The sequence below is a fragment of the Notamacropus eugenii genome, chromosome 2 (genome assembly GCF_028372415.1).
Source record: "Notamacropus eugenii isolate mMacEug1 chromosome 2, mMacEug1.pri_v2, whole genome shotgun sequence".
In the NCBI taxonomy this organism is placed as follows: Eukaryota; Metazoa; Chordata; class Mammalia; order Diprotodontia; family Macropodidae; genus Notamacropus; species Notamacropus eugenii.
The window spans coordinates 402838572-402855615 of record NC_092873.1 but is presented as its reverse complement, the minus strand read 5'-3'; the positions used below and the strand labels follow the sequence as shown (position 1 = coordinate 402855615).

General features: G+C 37.0%; 1 protein-coding gene across 3 annotated transcripts in view; it reads left to right on the top strand.

Moving 5' to 3' along the window:
* PLD5 (phospholipase D family member 5) overlaps nt 1–8822 on the top strand; it is a 409901-nt gene extending 401079 nt beyond the window's left edge. For all 3 annotated transcript variants that reach the window (XM_072647590.1, XM_072647591.1, XM_072647592.1), the window contains one exon: nt 8455–8822. In XM_072647590.1, the coding sequence (XP_072503691.1) occupies nt 8455–8723 (269 nt within the window). In that variant the 3' untranslated portion in view covers nt 8724–8822. The remainder of the gene's footprint in view (nt 1–8454) is intronic.
* The last annotated feature ends 8222 nt before the right edge of the window (nt 8823–17044 follow it).

The window sequence follows — 17044 nt, the reverse complement described above, 5'->3', positions numbered from 1 at the left end:
TCCACTAGTACTGACCTCACTGACTTCCTTTAAGTTCCAACCAAAATCCTTAGTACCTTCACATGGTGCCTGACACATAGTAGGTTTAATAAATGTGTAATGATTGACTTAATCTTTTGCTCCGAGATCCCTGTAGGACTGCCATCTCTCCTCGATCACTCCTTTCTCTGCCATGGTCCAATCCTCCTTTCTCTTTCTCCTTTCAGCTGTTGTTCTATCAATCCTTTTTAGCTCAGTTTCTGGCGTCTTTATGCCTTCCTCCTCACTGCTAGATTCTCAAAATCTCTCAGCAGTACCAAAGTAGTTCGCTATTAAACAAGCTCCTAAGGGTAGGACCAAGCCCTATCAGCCAATCAAAATAGTACTCCTGCTGCACCTAATTGAATTACCTTTGATTTAAGGTAGCATACAGGCATTTTTTTTTTTACCCATCTCTGATTAATTGATTAAATCAAGGTATTCTTTTGTAAGAGATATCTTTATGTATGAAAAGACCTATCTTCCTGAGTTCAAATCTGACCTCAGACACTTCTTAGCTCTGTGACCCTAGGCAAATCCCTTAACTCTGGTAGCCTCAGTTTTTCATCCTTAAAATGAGCTGGAGAAGGAAATGGCAAACCTTTACAGTATCTTTGCCAAGAAAACCCCAAATGGGGTCACAGAGTTGGACACAACTGAACAAGAACAAGTGGGGAAGAAGGTAGACCCCCCAATAGACCCCCAGCCTTACAGTCAGAAGACCTGGGTTTTAGTTTGGTTCAGTGTCTACTCAATTAAGGATCTTAGGTTAAGTCCTTTATCCTCCCTGAACTTTACTTCTAAGTAAGAACACTACTGTCTATCACATCAACCTCATAGGATTCTTGTGAGATCATGTGAAGTCATAGATGTGAAAAAATTCAGTAGAGTTGAAAACACTATAAAAATATAGGGCATTAATATTTATTATCCTCTACACCCAAATTTAAGAAGACCAAGAAAAATATTTTTCCTCTGCTTCCTTTGAAACAGCCACCACAACTGTCCAAAGGAGAATCTTAAAGGTGTAAAGAACATTAGTTTGTTTCAGAGCCAGTAATTTTGCAGTTGTCACTTTTTTCAACAGTAGCAAACTTTTAGGATAGATGGCATATTATTTCAATATAATTGTAATGAATAATGGAATGTAATCTATTTCCACTGGAAGACAGGAATGCTATTTTATCCTTGCTGCTTCTCTTAATAACCTCAAATGGATTACTCATTCATTAATATGTTGACATTGGAGTCAGACTTTTTCCTATTTTTATTTTATTAGGCATTCTGGTAGCTAGTCAAATGTGAAATGTTACTAGGAAATAACAATGTTTCAGATCTCTTTTCTGCTCTTGAGCAAGGTAAGTTTTTAAGGACAAGTCTTGATGCTCAGAGTTCATAAAATTTTACGCTTTTTTTCACTATTTATGTTGACAGAGAGAAGTAATGCAATGTAGCTGGCCTTGGCGCCAGGAAGACCTCAGTTCCCATTGTGTCTCTGACATGTACTGGATCTGTGACCTAGGGGGATGTTCTTTGATATTTTCTTTTGGAGGCAATCAGGGTTAAACAACTTGCCTAGAGTCACACATCTAGTGTCTGAGGCCAGATTTAAACTCAGGTCCTCCTGACTCAAGGGCCAGGGCTCTATCCATTGTACTACCTAGCTGCCCCAAGTTCCCCGATATCTTAGTGCTCTGGGCAACTCTCTAAAAATATACTTTGCAGAGAAAGTGCTGATATGCACTGATAGAGGGAATGTCCTCACCTGGTTGTTCCTAGTATCATTCTGCCTCTAATAGAAAGTTCTAGGAAATAACCCAAACCACATAAAAGTTAAACGACTTGGCCAAGAGACAGATTCCAAGTCAGTGCTTCAAGCCCAGTTCTCTAATGACTAAACCATGCTGCCATCACGATGCCCATGAGTAACTACTAAATTGTGAATTTTTAGAAGTTAAGAATACATAAGGGCAATGACAACAGGTGGCATCCAAACAGAAGGAATGTTTTCTCTGTTGTAGTATAGTAATCTGCTGCATTGTAAACCACCCTCTAATCCCAGTCATGAAAAGAGACCTTGAGTCACAAGATCAGGTTGACTCACTTTACAAGGTATAAACAGGTAGCAAATGAACCTGTGAAAATTCAAATGTTCGCAAAATATTATTCACTTTACAAAAAGACTCACAGCATCCAACTCTCCCTAGTATATCTAAAATATGATTTGATTTCCACATCACTTTTCAGAGACACATCTACACCATCAAGTTAGCACAGCTGCATTGTGGGAGGATTTAAAGGGTATCAGAAGAAAAAAGGTTGTTGATGTTTTAAATAATTAACAGCTTGGCCCAGCAATGGTTTTTTTTTTAAACCTTCAGTCAGGCATTTGCTAGAAAAGGTCATACTTAGAATACTGAGTAAAGCTGCTTGGAAAAATCCATTTTGAAGCCTTATCACAGAAATACAGCTACAGAAAGCTTTCACACCAAGGACATCCTCAAGCCTATGTACCCACGAGTCCTTGAATTCTCCAGAGTATAATTGGGACATGCTGTTTCTTGGAGGAGCAGGTGGTGGAGATTATTAGGGATGGCAAATTTGCTTCAGAAGTTCTGGGATGGGTGTGAAAGCTACCAGCAGGGTGCTAGGTTAATCAATGGAATTAAGAAGACATACCAAGGTCCCATTTTCCATCTTCTTGAGCTGAGTTCACTTGCCATCCCCCTCCCCTTTTTTAAATTTCTTTGGGCAGTGGCAGGGAGGGTCACAGAAAGAATTTAGACTGCCTTGTGGTTTAGTGAAGTTAACAACTGGAGACTTCAAAATGTATTTTGGAAACTGAGGAGGGGATTTGCAGCTGGGTGAAATTACATCCCAATTAGAAAACATTGAAGTCCTGTGTGTTAGTTTGGAAGTTAAATTACATGTTTAGGGGGACAAAGCAGAATAAAAGATGGAACTGTGTTTGGAAATCTAACTGTATATCTTGTGAAAGCTCCATAGAGCCATAATTCATGGAGGATTCAATTCAGCCTTTAGAAAAATTAATAAAGAAAGAGACACAGAATTCCTTGGATTCTTCAATAAGATGTAAAAGGAAAGAACATTATTTTGTCCTTATTACACTTTCTCAGAATGAGATCAAAATTTAATCAGCATTCATCTCCCACAAACAAGGTCATTCACTTGACATTTACTTATTAAGTGTTTATTATCTGAAAAGCACCATGCTATGGGCTTAGTAAGACTCAAAGAGAATTTTTAAAATGATCCTTGTTCTTTTGGAGCCTGTAATCATCATGGAGTTATGCCATATAAGTAAATATGAAAATATACAATAATGATACAAAAATAGGATAATATATTTTAAAATATAGGAATGTAATATAATATGTAAATATTGAATATCTTAATAAATAGTTAAATGAAATTTAATGATAAGCATATAATCATATAAAATTCTATTCTATAGGAATGCAAAAGTGGTACAAAATGTCATTCAGATTTAGAGGAAGAAACAAGACCATTTGCAGCTGGGTGAGGTTGAATCCTTGATGTTTCCATGGAAGAGATTCCTTTGAATTGAGCCTTAGGGTAGATTAGATGCCAATAAACTAAAGGCTGGTAGCTAAGGATGGCATTCTAGACTCAGGCGGTATCATAAACAGAAACACACATGTACAAACAAAAATGTCAGATCAATAGATGAGTGAGTAGTCTGGCTATCCTGAATGTTCTAGTTCCTACATTTTTCCCTGGTGGGACACTATAACTTTCTTTGTCCAGAGCAGGGTGACATCGAGGTCTATAGCAAAGTGTTAATGTCTTAGTGCTTTCACATCAATGGATGTATATTGTATTGCCTTCTCCTGTAGCTGAATGGCATGGGCCAGTTTTGTACCATCAGCAGATTTCTGCTGCTGACGCTCATGATGCTGTAACTAATTATTACCCTGCTGGAGGTGAATTTACAGATATTCTTACTTCTTCTCCTTTGCAAGGGTCTGAGTATCTTCAGTCCCTTCCCGCTGCTGGTACAAACTTAATTAGCCTACTCTGCACAATCTACAAAACCATACAGCTACTCAGCTGCAATAACTTGCCCCAGCAACAACATTAATAACCAGAAGCAGATCATCCACAACATGAAAGCATCCCTGATGCTTTTTTTTTATAGACCTTCCAGCATCCACTAGTGAAAGGTTTCTAGCTGACAAGAACATACCTCGGGTGCTTCCACCAATAACCCCATGTGTTTTGACTCATTTGGTTCCACAGTCTGCTAATAGACATATAAAAGGACATTTCATTAATGCATCATTTATATTCTACATCTGGGAACAATGATAATACTTTAATCAGGAAAACAGCATGGTCAAAGGAGACAGTGCTTCCTGGCAGTGTCTAATAAGGCAAAGAGAGAAACAGTTGGATGAGTTGAAAGGCAAAGGAAGTAGCTTTTTTTAGCCCCCTTTACTTTTCTGCAGGACCATTTCAAAGATAGATTCAAAGTGCCCCAGAATATAAAGTATTAACCAAAAGCCTTGGATGACTATTTCTCTGTTTACTGTACCTACAGTATATAACATCCTTCAAAGATTGGACACTGACCTGGAAGAGTTAAGTCATGTGTTAGCCATGGGTAGGACTTTGTGCAATCTTTCATTGAGGGATTTTTAATTTTTGTTATTTGCTAACTTTGAATAGCCAAGTCATTGGGGCTCTTTCCAACTCCCAAATTATGTATGTAATGAATATCTATCTGTGAGGTGACAAAGTCCTTGTGTCTTGGAATACGCAAGCAAAGGGATTTCATAGATTCCTTCTCAAAGTAAGGAGTAAGAGAAAAGTCAAGCATTCTAACTTTGAGGTTAGCTACTTCTCTCTTAGCCATTGACAGTCTCAGGACCCCCAAGCTATAGATGCCTGTGGGGGAAACTATTAGGAACGCTATACTCTCTGAGAACACTATAATCTCTGTGTATTTTCCGTTACATAAGTGAGTGCCAGGAACTTCCACCTCTGAACTGTTGCTTTCTCAGTGAGCCTTCTTCCTAGTGCTTGGCACATACACTAGAAAAAAATCATCAAAACCTGAAGTTGTAGACCCTGTAGGTCTACGAAAACATGACATTAACTGAAAATACTAAGAGGCAAAGTCAATAGCATTTTTCCCATACTTTGTCATAAAACTAAAAGCCAGATGACTATACTTCCAAATTTCTTCTCAATAAATTTGGCTTCAGGTAAATGTTGTATGCACACACAGTATCATTTTTCTAGTGTGGCCACAGACAACACAAAACCACACGTATAGAAAGCATTTACTACTAAATGATAGATAACTCAATGAATGCCTACTCATCCCCACCCCCACCCCCACCAGTTTGCCCTCCTCATCAAAACCAAAAAATACATCTATATGAAACCACTGACACTTTTATTAAGAAAGTATATGCCTACAAATGTTTGCAAGAAAATAACAAAAACATTTTAGTAACATGAATTTTGTTTGGTTTGTGAGTAGATCTTCTTCATGATAATAATGCGTAATTCAAAGACCCTGACTTCTTAGGCTCTAAGTAGTAATAGCTTAAGGTTGTGGAGATATTTAGCTTAGAGAAGAGGACATAGGATGGAGAAACATGATTGACATCTTTCAATATTAGAAGGGCTGTTAAATGAAAGACAAATTGAATTTATTCTATGAGGCTCCACAGAGCAGTGGGTAGGATTTATAAGGAAACAGATTTTGACTCAACATAAGGAGGAATTTTCTAACAATACTAGAATGGATTAATTTGTAAGATAGTGCAGTTTCTGTCACTTAAAATGCTGAAGTAGAGACTGACTGGCTATCTATCAAGGATGTTACGGAAGATTATCAAGAGACCTGGATTTCTTGTCCTAGTTCTACTACTAATTAGCTCTAGGACTTAATCAAGTCTTTCAATTTTTCTGAATTCTGGTTTCTTCATTTGTAAAACAAGGGGCTTGAACTGGATGATCTCTGAGCTCCAACTTTAATACCCTAAGTCTGTAGCTTACTGCATTGGGTAGAATTTGACTGGATGGCCTCAAGGTCTCTCTATTTAAAATTCTATACTCATTGTGGAGCCTGAGGGTGCAGCCTACTACTAATAATAGTCTGTGTGTAATACACACATGTTATATATTATCTATAATATATACAACATATATATTATAATACATAGTATATATGTATTTGTGTGTATACACATATGCATATATATTGCATTAAGGACTGCAAAAAGATTTACATGCATTATCTCGTTTGATATTCACAATAATTCTGTTGAGATAAGTGGTACTATTATCCCCATTTTTCTGGTGAAAAAAATGGAAGGGAAGTCGTGACTTATTCAGAATCACCATAGTTTATGGATTGATGGTTAAAAAGTCTTAGACATCAGAGGTCATCTATTCCTGCGCTCCCATTTTACAGATGCAGAAACTGTTGCTAAGTAACTTCTTCAGGGTCACATAGTCAATAAGTATCTGAGGCAAGTAGGATCCAGGACTGTCAAGGAGGAAAATCTCTCCTCCAGACTCCAAGACAGGTTTTAGCCTAGAATTATGTGAATTTATCATTTTCAAAGGTCTCTATTATAGGGGTACAAGAACGTTTAGAACAACCACTTTTATCTTCGGTTGTTTCTAAGAGGGAGAAGAGTCCTTAACTTATAATTACCATGTTGGCCCCTTCCCATAAAATGCTGATTATACAAAGGACCATCATGAATAGCTAGTAACTCCTATTATTAAAGAAAGGAATAAAAAGAAATTCAATAATTTATACAGATTAGAATATATCACAGACAACAAAGGAATAAATAGACTCTTCAGTTGAAAGTGAGATGAGATCACAGCTCAAAACAGGAGAGAATGCTCTCCCCAAAGGAAAGTCTAGTCTTGTAAGTCTTTAAGGGTACAGGACCTGGAAGTCAACATATGACGAGGCCTAGCTTCCACTACATGTCCAGAGCTCCAGGGCTCCAGTTCATCATTCAAAGTATGCAGCTTACCTCTTTCTTGGTTTGGTTTTCTCAAGGTCATTACTCCTGTCCAACCAACTGAAGTGAATTCCTCATCCACTCACACAGTATCACAGCTCAGGATTTTCTCATCCAATCAGAAGTTCCTTTACAGATGAATATAGCACAGTTCACAAGGCTATCTCTCATGAAAAAGCATGGCATGGTTGGGTGGAAGTAGGGTTTCCTATCACAAGATAGATGTGCCTTGAAATCAGGCACTGTTCTTTAGCAGCCATTGGGTCCCTTTTACATAAGGTGCCCCAGAGAAGACTGCCAAATCTATCAGTTGTTACCACCTACTAGCCAAAAAGGGTTGCAAATACAGGTACGTAAACTGAGTGACATATAGGAGGAGATGAAAAATGACTAACTCAGATGAATCTTATTTTTAATGAAAGTATTCTTGCCTTCTAAACAATCACTAAATTATCCTCTCTATTATATGAACTCCCTTTTAAAATGGTTTTGAGTTACCATGGATGAAACAAATAAAGATCACAATATAGTGAATGGTTTAGTCAAATGTGAATAAAGAGGCAATGTATACTGAGCTGTCCTGTCTACCATTAAATGAACAGAGAGCAAGATAACCCTAGCAAAAAGACCAAATCCACCGTTCTGAGGGCAAGCCCTTTCTCTCCTGATAGACTCCAGACATGAAAAATGAGGTGGGAGGTTGGAACCCTGAACTTCCAACAGTGTCACCCACTCACACGTTCACAATGAGGCTAAATAGCTATTTCAGATGAATTTGAGCTATCCCCAGGATCAATTCTAGCTTTTTTAAAGCCATTTCCTTGAGTTCTGCCCAGGTGACCAGGACTTATTTTGTGGCCATCCAGCATCCAGGGTAGAAAAAAAATCTGACATTGACGTCAGGAAAATGTTTTACATCCTGGGGTAAAGAGACATAAAAATATATCTAGTTAGGATCAGACTTCTTCCCCTCTGGACAATGCCTTACATTTACATGTGTACATATGCAGTAATGTGTCATCTCTTTGAGAAAGTATTAATTGTTCACAGGAATTTTAAGTTTATTCCTATATATTTTAGATGTTGTATTTAGTGCATCTTGTGAATGTCAATAAGAAATAACATTTACAAAAAGAACAGCGCGACTTGTTTGGAGTTTCAAGTTGAGCAAAGCTGATGAGAAAACGCCAAAATAATAAGCAAATGTTAATATGCCATATGTAAGGACTTTTAGAATATGTTTTCTTCCCCCAGAGCTGTCAGTGCAAACCAGTCTCCCTACCACTGTTCCTATTTGTTTGGGGAGAAAGTGAAGAGTGTTGCCTTTTTATTGTATTTGCACTGGGCCCCAATGGATATGAACTTTTCACCATGAAGCCTTTCCTCTGTTTGCTTGCAGGGAATTTTGATTGGGTAGGAAATGATTTTACCCAGAATGCTGGCACTGGCCTTGTTATCAACCAGGCAGATGTGGAAAACAGCACAAGCATCATCAGGCAACTGAAAGGGGTGTTTGAAAGGGACTGGTATTCACCCTATGCCAAAAACTTACAACCAACTAAACAGCCAAACTGCTCCAGCCACAAACTGAACAAATTGGTAGCAAACAAAACTGCTGCAGCATATAATATAAGTGAGAATGATCCCTTGAGTGTACAACATGAATGAAGAACCTACCTGGATGGACAGATTAACATTTCATATCTACTAATAAGAAACTAGGGGAAGTGGGGAAGCCAAAACAAAAAAGTCTTTTTTAAGGAAAAAGCACACATCAAAAATGTTCTCTAAACTGCATACAATAATATCTATATAACTATATTATATCTCTATATACAATGATTTAAGACTTTTATATTTGCTACTTCTGACAACGAATGTCGTTTCTGCTTAGAGGGTAATTTTCAAGTTTTACATTTGAATTTAAAGACTTCAGTTCTGTTCCTGTTTCCTTGCCTGGTTATCGCCACAAGATATGAGGAGGAAATGAAGGTGAGCTCTGTGATGCCACTTCAAGATCTGTTGACTTACAGAGGAGAGTGGGTATTTTACCTTGAAAAAGATACCAGTAGGGGTACATAAATCACCCTCCATTCCTGCACCACTACACCATCATCCAAGCATTAGTAGCTTCTATTTATATGCCATCCTCCAAAACTCTGCGTAAAAAATGCCATTTGGTCTTCTCATTCAATTCTTTCCTGTAGCATAGGTTTTTTATTCTCTTTACCCCTTATAAAATGTTCTTATTCTAAGGATTCTTCTAAATTCTATTATGTTCTTTCTCTACAACATTAATTCTTAGTACAGTATCTTTTGCAAATGCCTTATTCCTCTGAATGACTACACAAAGGAAATGGAAGTCTTCAATTTTCACTTTTCAACTGTGCTTTTCTACTAAATTGGTATTTTTGAACTGCAACCTTCAATATATTGAGCATTTTTGCCAGCTCCAAAAGCCAAGTGGATTCCCAATTTGGAAAAAAAAATAATCACTACTAATTCCCAACAAATTTAGATAAAGCCAGATTTGGTTTGGGTTAGTTGGGGTTTGAATTGAGGGAGGGGGGAATGCGATATTTATTTTACATTTTTTAAGAATCTGGTATAATGGAGGAAAGACCTTTGTGGAGCAATTATTTTAGTTTGCTTAGAATCATTTATGATGCTTTTGAGAGTAAGTCAGCAAAAGTTTGTAGCATTCTTCCTCTATAGCCACTTCAGATACCAAATGCTTTTCAGAGAAATGCAATTTTAAAACTATGCTTTCCATATTTTAATAATCAGCAAAAATGATGCTGATCAGGCTTGTTGTCCTATACTCTTGTGTGTCGTTATTTTATAAATATACCATATAGAACCATGAATCTATTAATAGAGGCTGTTGTCACATGAGAGAGGCATGGTCTAATCTGAGCACATAGTTGGCGGCCAGGATGAAAGAGTTGCAGGGCTCCTCCTGGCTCCCTCTATAGCTAGACAAGACACATCACCCCTTTGCCTCCAGTTTCTATTGGTAATGTAGGGACAGTAATACCCACCTACCTCACAGGGATGTTGTGAGGGCTAGGAAATATTTACAAAGTGTTTTGAAATCAAAAGAGCCTATATAAATGCTAAGCATTATTACATATAATCTTCATTCTTGGGATCAACTTGGTAATATCCTAATGTAATATATACTAAGTTCTTCCTGAGGAACTGTTGGAGGAACAAAGTGTGTCTTCAAAGCTGCAGATTTGGATGAAAAATCTCATGGAGACGTAAGAACCCTGATGGAAGTTTACATTATCAAGGATTCTGGGAAAGCGTTTCAGTGGAACATTTTAGCATGTCATTTTGTCTCAATGTGTAGTAACATCAACATGGAACACTGTGCTAGTCATCTTCTTTGAAAACAACAGATCAACTTGTTTTCAGAACAAGAGAAAGCATTTTCACTAACCATAATGCTTCTTTTTCAACCACTTGGTTTTTACCATGCCAGAAGAAACAGAGATATACGTCAGTTTTATCAGCTGGATCCTAGTATTAAAGGATAACTGATGATTTGTCTCACTATTGTAAAACTTTCTGGTTGTTTTAAAATAATGCTTGGTTGGACATGTCAACCAGTTAGAAAATGATGCATGTGCTAGAATTGTATTTTTTTAAAGAATACTGTACTTTTATGAAAGAATTTGATTTTTTTAAAGGTCTGTGGGTTTTAATGACATTCTTTATTACCAATGGCCAGCCTATCCAGCCTGATCCATTTATTGTAGGGTGCTACATGGACAGCTTTGATATAATGCGGGGATCAATAACCATTCCACTAAAGTGTAGTAAGGTTTGGTAAGTTAGCTTACATAAAAATACAAAGGGGATAAAAAACTAAGAGTACCCTTGAACTAAATAGAGCAAGCCTGAGTTTAGATCTGCAAAGGACAACTCTAAAGGGAGAAGGGAGCAGCTGGTTCCACTGGGACAGCACCGTTTTAGTTCTAGAGGGAGAGGTGAGAAACACCACACAAGCTCTCTTGGAATAGCTACAGCGAAGAGACATGTTTGAAGTAACAGGGGGGTGGATAAAGAGAGGAAGTACAGCTACCCATTGTACATGTGAGGAGAGACATTGTGCTTGCTGGGAACTGCAGCTTACCTCCCTACCCTGCCAAGTGGAACCATTACATCCTAGATAATGCCCAGAATCTGCTTTTGCCCATGTACCAACAGCAATATCTACACCCTGATAGTCCCATGAAATATAGTGCAGGGACTTTCTAATCTGAACATATTTAGCCACAGCAGATTGGTCAAGAAATGCTTCAAGACATTGACATTTTCCAACTTTGCAGAAGATTGCACCTGGGCAATGATAGGCAGAAACATTACTATGCAGAAGGCATTGTTTTCTGTAGCATTTTGATTTGCCTTTCTATTTGGGGTGGAGAAGGGTGTCCCACAGTTTCCCTGTGAAATGGCTCATTTCTTTTTTGGCTTTGAAGCTATCTACGCTTATCAATATGAAAGATCCTACTTCCATCAGAAGAAGGCTGGAGGAAATTGTTTTATGCCCTAAGATCACCCCAAACTCTACAAGAATTATCAAGAAGGTACCTTTCTTCCAATAAGAGTAGTTTGGTTGACCCCAGAGATGATTCTCCCAAGAAAATCAAATGAAACCTGGTAATTATTTGAGAATATATATGATAGACCCGTGTGCTGCAAACATTGACTAGTGCCTTATTCATTCTCAAGCATTGAGTTCAAATAATGGTTAATTATACATAGGTAATTATTCAGTTCAATTTGATATCACTTGCTGACAAAAAAAAAAATATTGAAGGCCTTTCTATTATAGCCTTGCAGATAAATACTCCAAAGTTTACAAGCCCTCTAACTCTTTCAACCAGCCTACCCTTCTCCTAAGACACACCCCCTGTATTACACAATCACATTCAAGCACCTGTTTGGTTTTTTGTTGTTGTTGTTATTGTCATGTCACACACTGCAACTGGATATTGAAACCTTTGAAAGGCTAACTTGGTCATAAATCGTTGGTTTTAAGATGCCTGTAGACTATGTAGTCATTCTCTGCTGTTGCTCATGAATCATAGAAACTTAAGGGTTAGAAGGGACCTCAAGAAGTCTAATCCCTATCTGAAGTATGAATCCCCTCTCATCAGTCACTCAGTGGCCACTCAGCCTCAGCCTGAACATCTCCAGTGAAGTGGAACTTAGGACTCCATGCCTTGGTGTGGTGCTCACTCCTGAATGCGATGAAATAAAACACACATTAAAAATTTCTACCGAGATATTATTGTCTTTCAAGGAACACATAGAAAGCTGTTTCATGGCACTCTGGGGTTCAACAGGTCACAGTGAGAAAATATATGTTAATTGACAGCAGAAGAGAGTGAGTCCCCAAATATGTAACTTTAGAGCTAAGAAAATACTTCCAATTTTTGTAGCATTACCCCCATCTTAACGCTTATGGAGCATCTTCCAACAAAGCTGTATTTTATATATATATATACATATATATATATATATATATACATATATATATATGTCATTTTTGTCTTGGGTTGGAGTGGGATGGGTTCAAACCTTTTGCTTCATCTTGCCCTTTTAACTTTTTGTTAAATTCAATTACTGAGTTATTTGTGAAAAGCACCTCACCGAGCCCTAGAAAATGAATGAATAATATTCATTTCCCACCAGTTTGTAGCTTTGGTCAAATAGATCAGCTGGGACATGAGGCTGTACAGTACATTGTTTTGCTCTCAGAACTTTTGATGGAATGTAAGGATTAGAAAACATCAGAACAAAAGAATTGCTAAGCAGGGTCAAACCTATGGTCCATCCAGCCCAATAATTCTGTGTTAGAATTTACCTTTTCTTCATGTGCCATTCACACTCTATTATATGGGGTGGGGAATAAGGGTTCTTTTTTTTTTAATCTAGACATGATTTAATCAAGAGTGTACAACCCCCCAGTATGGAAATTCTTCCAATTAATGTAGATTAGTAAGCCATCTATAACTTAGTTGATGAATCTTAGAGAATAGAAAGGTGGGAATGAGAAATTAAGAGACTTACCCACAGTCACATAGATAGTATATATCAGATGCAGGATTTGAATCCAGATCTACCTTGATTCCAAGGCCAACCCTCTGTCTACTATAGCATGCTGCCTCTCTTCCTAAGCTTGCTAGTCCAAAATTCATTCCACTATTTTTGATGTTCTTGAAAGGCTGCTTGAACTCTAACTAGAACCATCTTCTTCTATCAGATGAGCTACCTGTTGTTGGTTGTTCAAATATGAATCCCCTAAAAAGAGTCCCAGGTATTTCTAATAAATATTCCCTTCACTTTATATACCTTATTCTTAATGCCAACCTTTTAGAGTGGATATAGTTTATCTTCAGCCTTCTGGGAAGCAAAATTAATCTGACTTCCCTTTAACTAAAAACAGTCTGATTACATTTTTTCTGTTCTTTTTTTCCCCATGCAACATAATTTTGCCTCTTTTCCTAAATAGGAACTATTACTCCTTTCCCTGCTCTATTTTGATAACCAAATTGCTGTTTGCCACTTCTGCTTTATTCATTTAAAATTGCTGAAAGGCTTAAATAAACGTTGGACTCAGATGCAGCTTGCAGCCTGGTATTCCCATTTGGGAGAATTCATATCTTTAGCTGAATTGCAATCATGACTTTATGTAATAGCCAGCCAGATAGTCTATATAGCATAGTTTGTTGGACCCTTAAAAACTGTGTTTTCTTCATTTTATGTGGACCACGAGCAGTACTGCAAGTTCAGAATTCTTCAAGATGATTCCTGTTACATAAGTAACATACCTATGTGAAAAGTATGAGTTTTGGTAAGCTGGATAGGTATTTGCTTTTGCTATGCTAACAATTTTCTATTCTGTTATAAATACCTTGAATTTGTAAATGCATCATTACTATACTGATGGAATAAAGTTGTGTCTCAGCCTATGTAGGGACATGAGACTAACCCTTAAATTCATATACAAGTTGGCACAATAAAGGCTGGGTTTGGGAGCTGATTATAAATCTCAATTCTTTCGTACAACTGAGCACTAAACTTTATAGGAGAAAATATCAAAATGAAGGCCTTTTCATACAATGACATGAGGCATGTCTTTTTCATCACATCTTGGTCTCAGAAACCAGGTTAGCTGTCAATTACCATGTTATAGCATGATAAGTGACTGAAAAGAGTAAGGTCAATGTTGATGGACCAATGGATTATGGTCCCATTGTTTTGTAAATTAGCCCAAGAAACTGTCTTTGTAACATTACTCTTATCTCTATAAAAATGTTTGTTTTTAACAATGTGTTGTTTGTAAATGAATGAGTGATCTTTTTGATCTGGAAAAACTACCAGGGTCCCTACATATATGCACTATTAATTCCTTCCAAATGAAGAAGGAAATGGGCCATTAAAATCCTAGTTCATCATCCTTCCATGCTCAGCTATTAGATGTCCAATCTTTCCATGTATAGGCACTAAGGAGAATAAAAGGAGGCGGGGCGGTAATGCTTTTTGTTGAATGGCTACGATCATGGGATGGCAAGGTGGAAAATGATCCATTTTCAGAGATGTCTTAGCTTTTCATCAGGGTCTATTTAGTAAACATCTCCTTTCTGTGGCTACCTCTGTCCTCTGAAATAATCAAAATGTCTCCTTGAAATAAACCACTCAGTAAATAAATGTGTGTTTATTAAGTACCTGCTATGTACAAGGGCAGCAGAACCAGTTGATGTAGAGGATAAAAAGTGTGTCTTAGAGTCAGGAAAATCCATGTTCATGTCCTGCTTCTGACCATTCACAAATCACTTAACCTCTCAGGCAACTCTCAAAGACCCTAAGTTAGATTAAAAGGAAGACACACAGGAAGTTCCCTGTACTCCAGTCTGATTCCCCAGCCCCACCACCACCAAGAACATATGTAGCCTCTGTTAGACACTCTCAAAGATATATAGATATATATGTATGTATGTTAACATACATATACATGTATATGTATGTGTATATATATATATATATAGTTCATTCAAAAAGCTTATAGGCTGGTCGAGATATTAGACATGATCACAAACAATTGCAATAGTGACGTAACATGTATAATTGATATCATATCACTTGCCTTCACAAGGGGTTGATGAGGGGCAGGAGGAAGGGAAAGAATTTGAAATTCAATTTTTTTCTTTAAAATGTTTTCAAAAATTTACATGTAATTGGGAAATATTTAACAAAATAAATAAAAATATATTTAGAAAACAAATGATTGCTACATAAATTAGAACAAAAAATATGTAGGAAAGAAGAATGAGAAATTGGGGAGAGAGAGAAATCAGGCAAGGCTTCCAACAAAGGTTGCATCTGAGCTGGGCCTTGCAGGAAAAGAAATTCAATCATCAGCATTCCCTCCTTTTCAGGCCCATCATTTTCCACCAGACTCCCTCAATCCATGGTAATATATGCTTGTTGTCTGTTTGCAGATTTGTTCAATGCCTTCTTATCTCACAACAATAATCAATTAATATTCATTTAGCTGATTAAAAACTAAAAAACCCGGACCTTGTTTAGGCAGACTTTTTTTTTGGTTTTCTGTAGCGAGAAGTAGAATCTTATCTCTAACAGAGTAAGGATTGTATGCTTAATAAACACTTTTTGACTGACAGTACATTTAGCATAGGGGGACTATGAGAAGGAATCTGAATGGAGGTGACCATCCCACAAAGTGAAGTTCCAAAAGTGAGAAAACATCAGAAGAGAATATTTTCTGCTCCACTGGTGACACTTTAGGTCAGTGACTAGATTATAATAATGTTTTTATTAACATTTTACTCAAATAATAATTTAGTAAGCAGAAAAATATGTGAATATATTTAAATTTTAAGTGTAAGGTAAGCATTTTCTTATAGATGCAATAGGATCATGCAGAGAAAAGAGTGATTTGTCTCTCAAGATGGATAATTATCATTAAACCTATCCTTCTAGGACTAAGAAAGTTTGTAAGCTATTGGAGTTATTATAGTGCTACTGTATCCTCTGCTTCAAGTCTGAAATTCTGGGAAATAAATTATTGTGTTAAATTCTGCCTTTCTAAACCACAAAAGTGTGCACTACAGGCCAGGGTTCAAGAAAATAAAAGACACTGGCTTCAAATTTTTTTTAGATCTGAAGAGAGTGATGAGCAAAAAATTAAAAGGATTAGATATTCATATTAAGACCACTTAGAAAATGTCTTTATAATATTAAAAGCAAGGTAAAACTGAGATCTCTTTCAATTATTGTTACTTAGAAATCAAATCAATTCAAGAAATATTAGTTAATCTTCTACTAACTGCAAAGCATTTTGCTAGATGCTGAATGTGGGGCAAAGATAAACAGGACACAGCACCCTATCCACGAAGGGTTTACTAGTAGGGAGAATTAGATATATCTATGATGCCACTGGTTTGATCACTCATCCTACAAGAACAAATAGAAACATCTCCACAATGTCTTATCCTATGCATTTCCATAGAGACTTTATCAAATGCCCCAGGCTACCATGTAATCTTTCCCTGGTTTATTTTCTTATTCATTTATTCATTCATTCATTTTTAATAATGGGGGGAACCAATGGAGCATCCAATGATTCTCACGACTTTTTTTCAGGTCAAGTCATTGGAATATGCTATTACCAAATCATTCCCACCCTATTATGAGTATCTTTATATTGAACTTTCTTCATACCAAATTTCAATTTTTACAAGATTGTGATGTTCCATGTTTTGTAACCATGTAGCCTCACCAAGAGGATACTGATATTAAAGACATTGGCTTCTGCAGCTACTGGTTGCCTAGGCTCACTGAAAGTGCTGCTCTAATGATAGAAAATTATTATATTTGGACTCTGCATAGGATAAATAGTGCTGGAAAATACCCTAGGTAAGCATACATCTCTAAGTTTTTGTGACTCACTT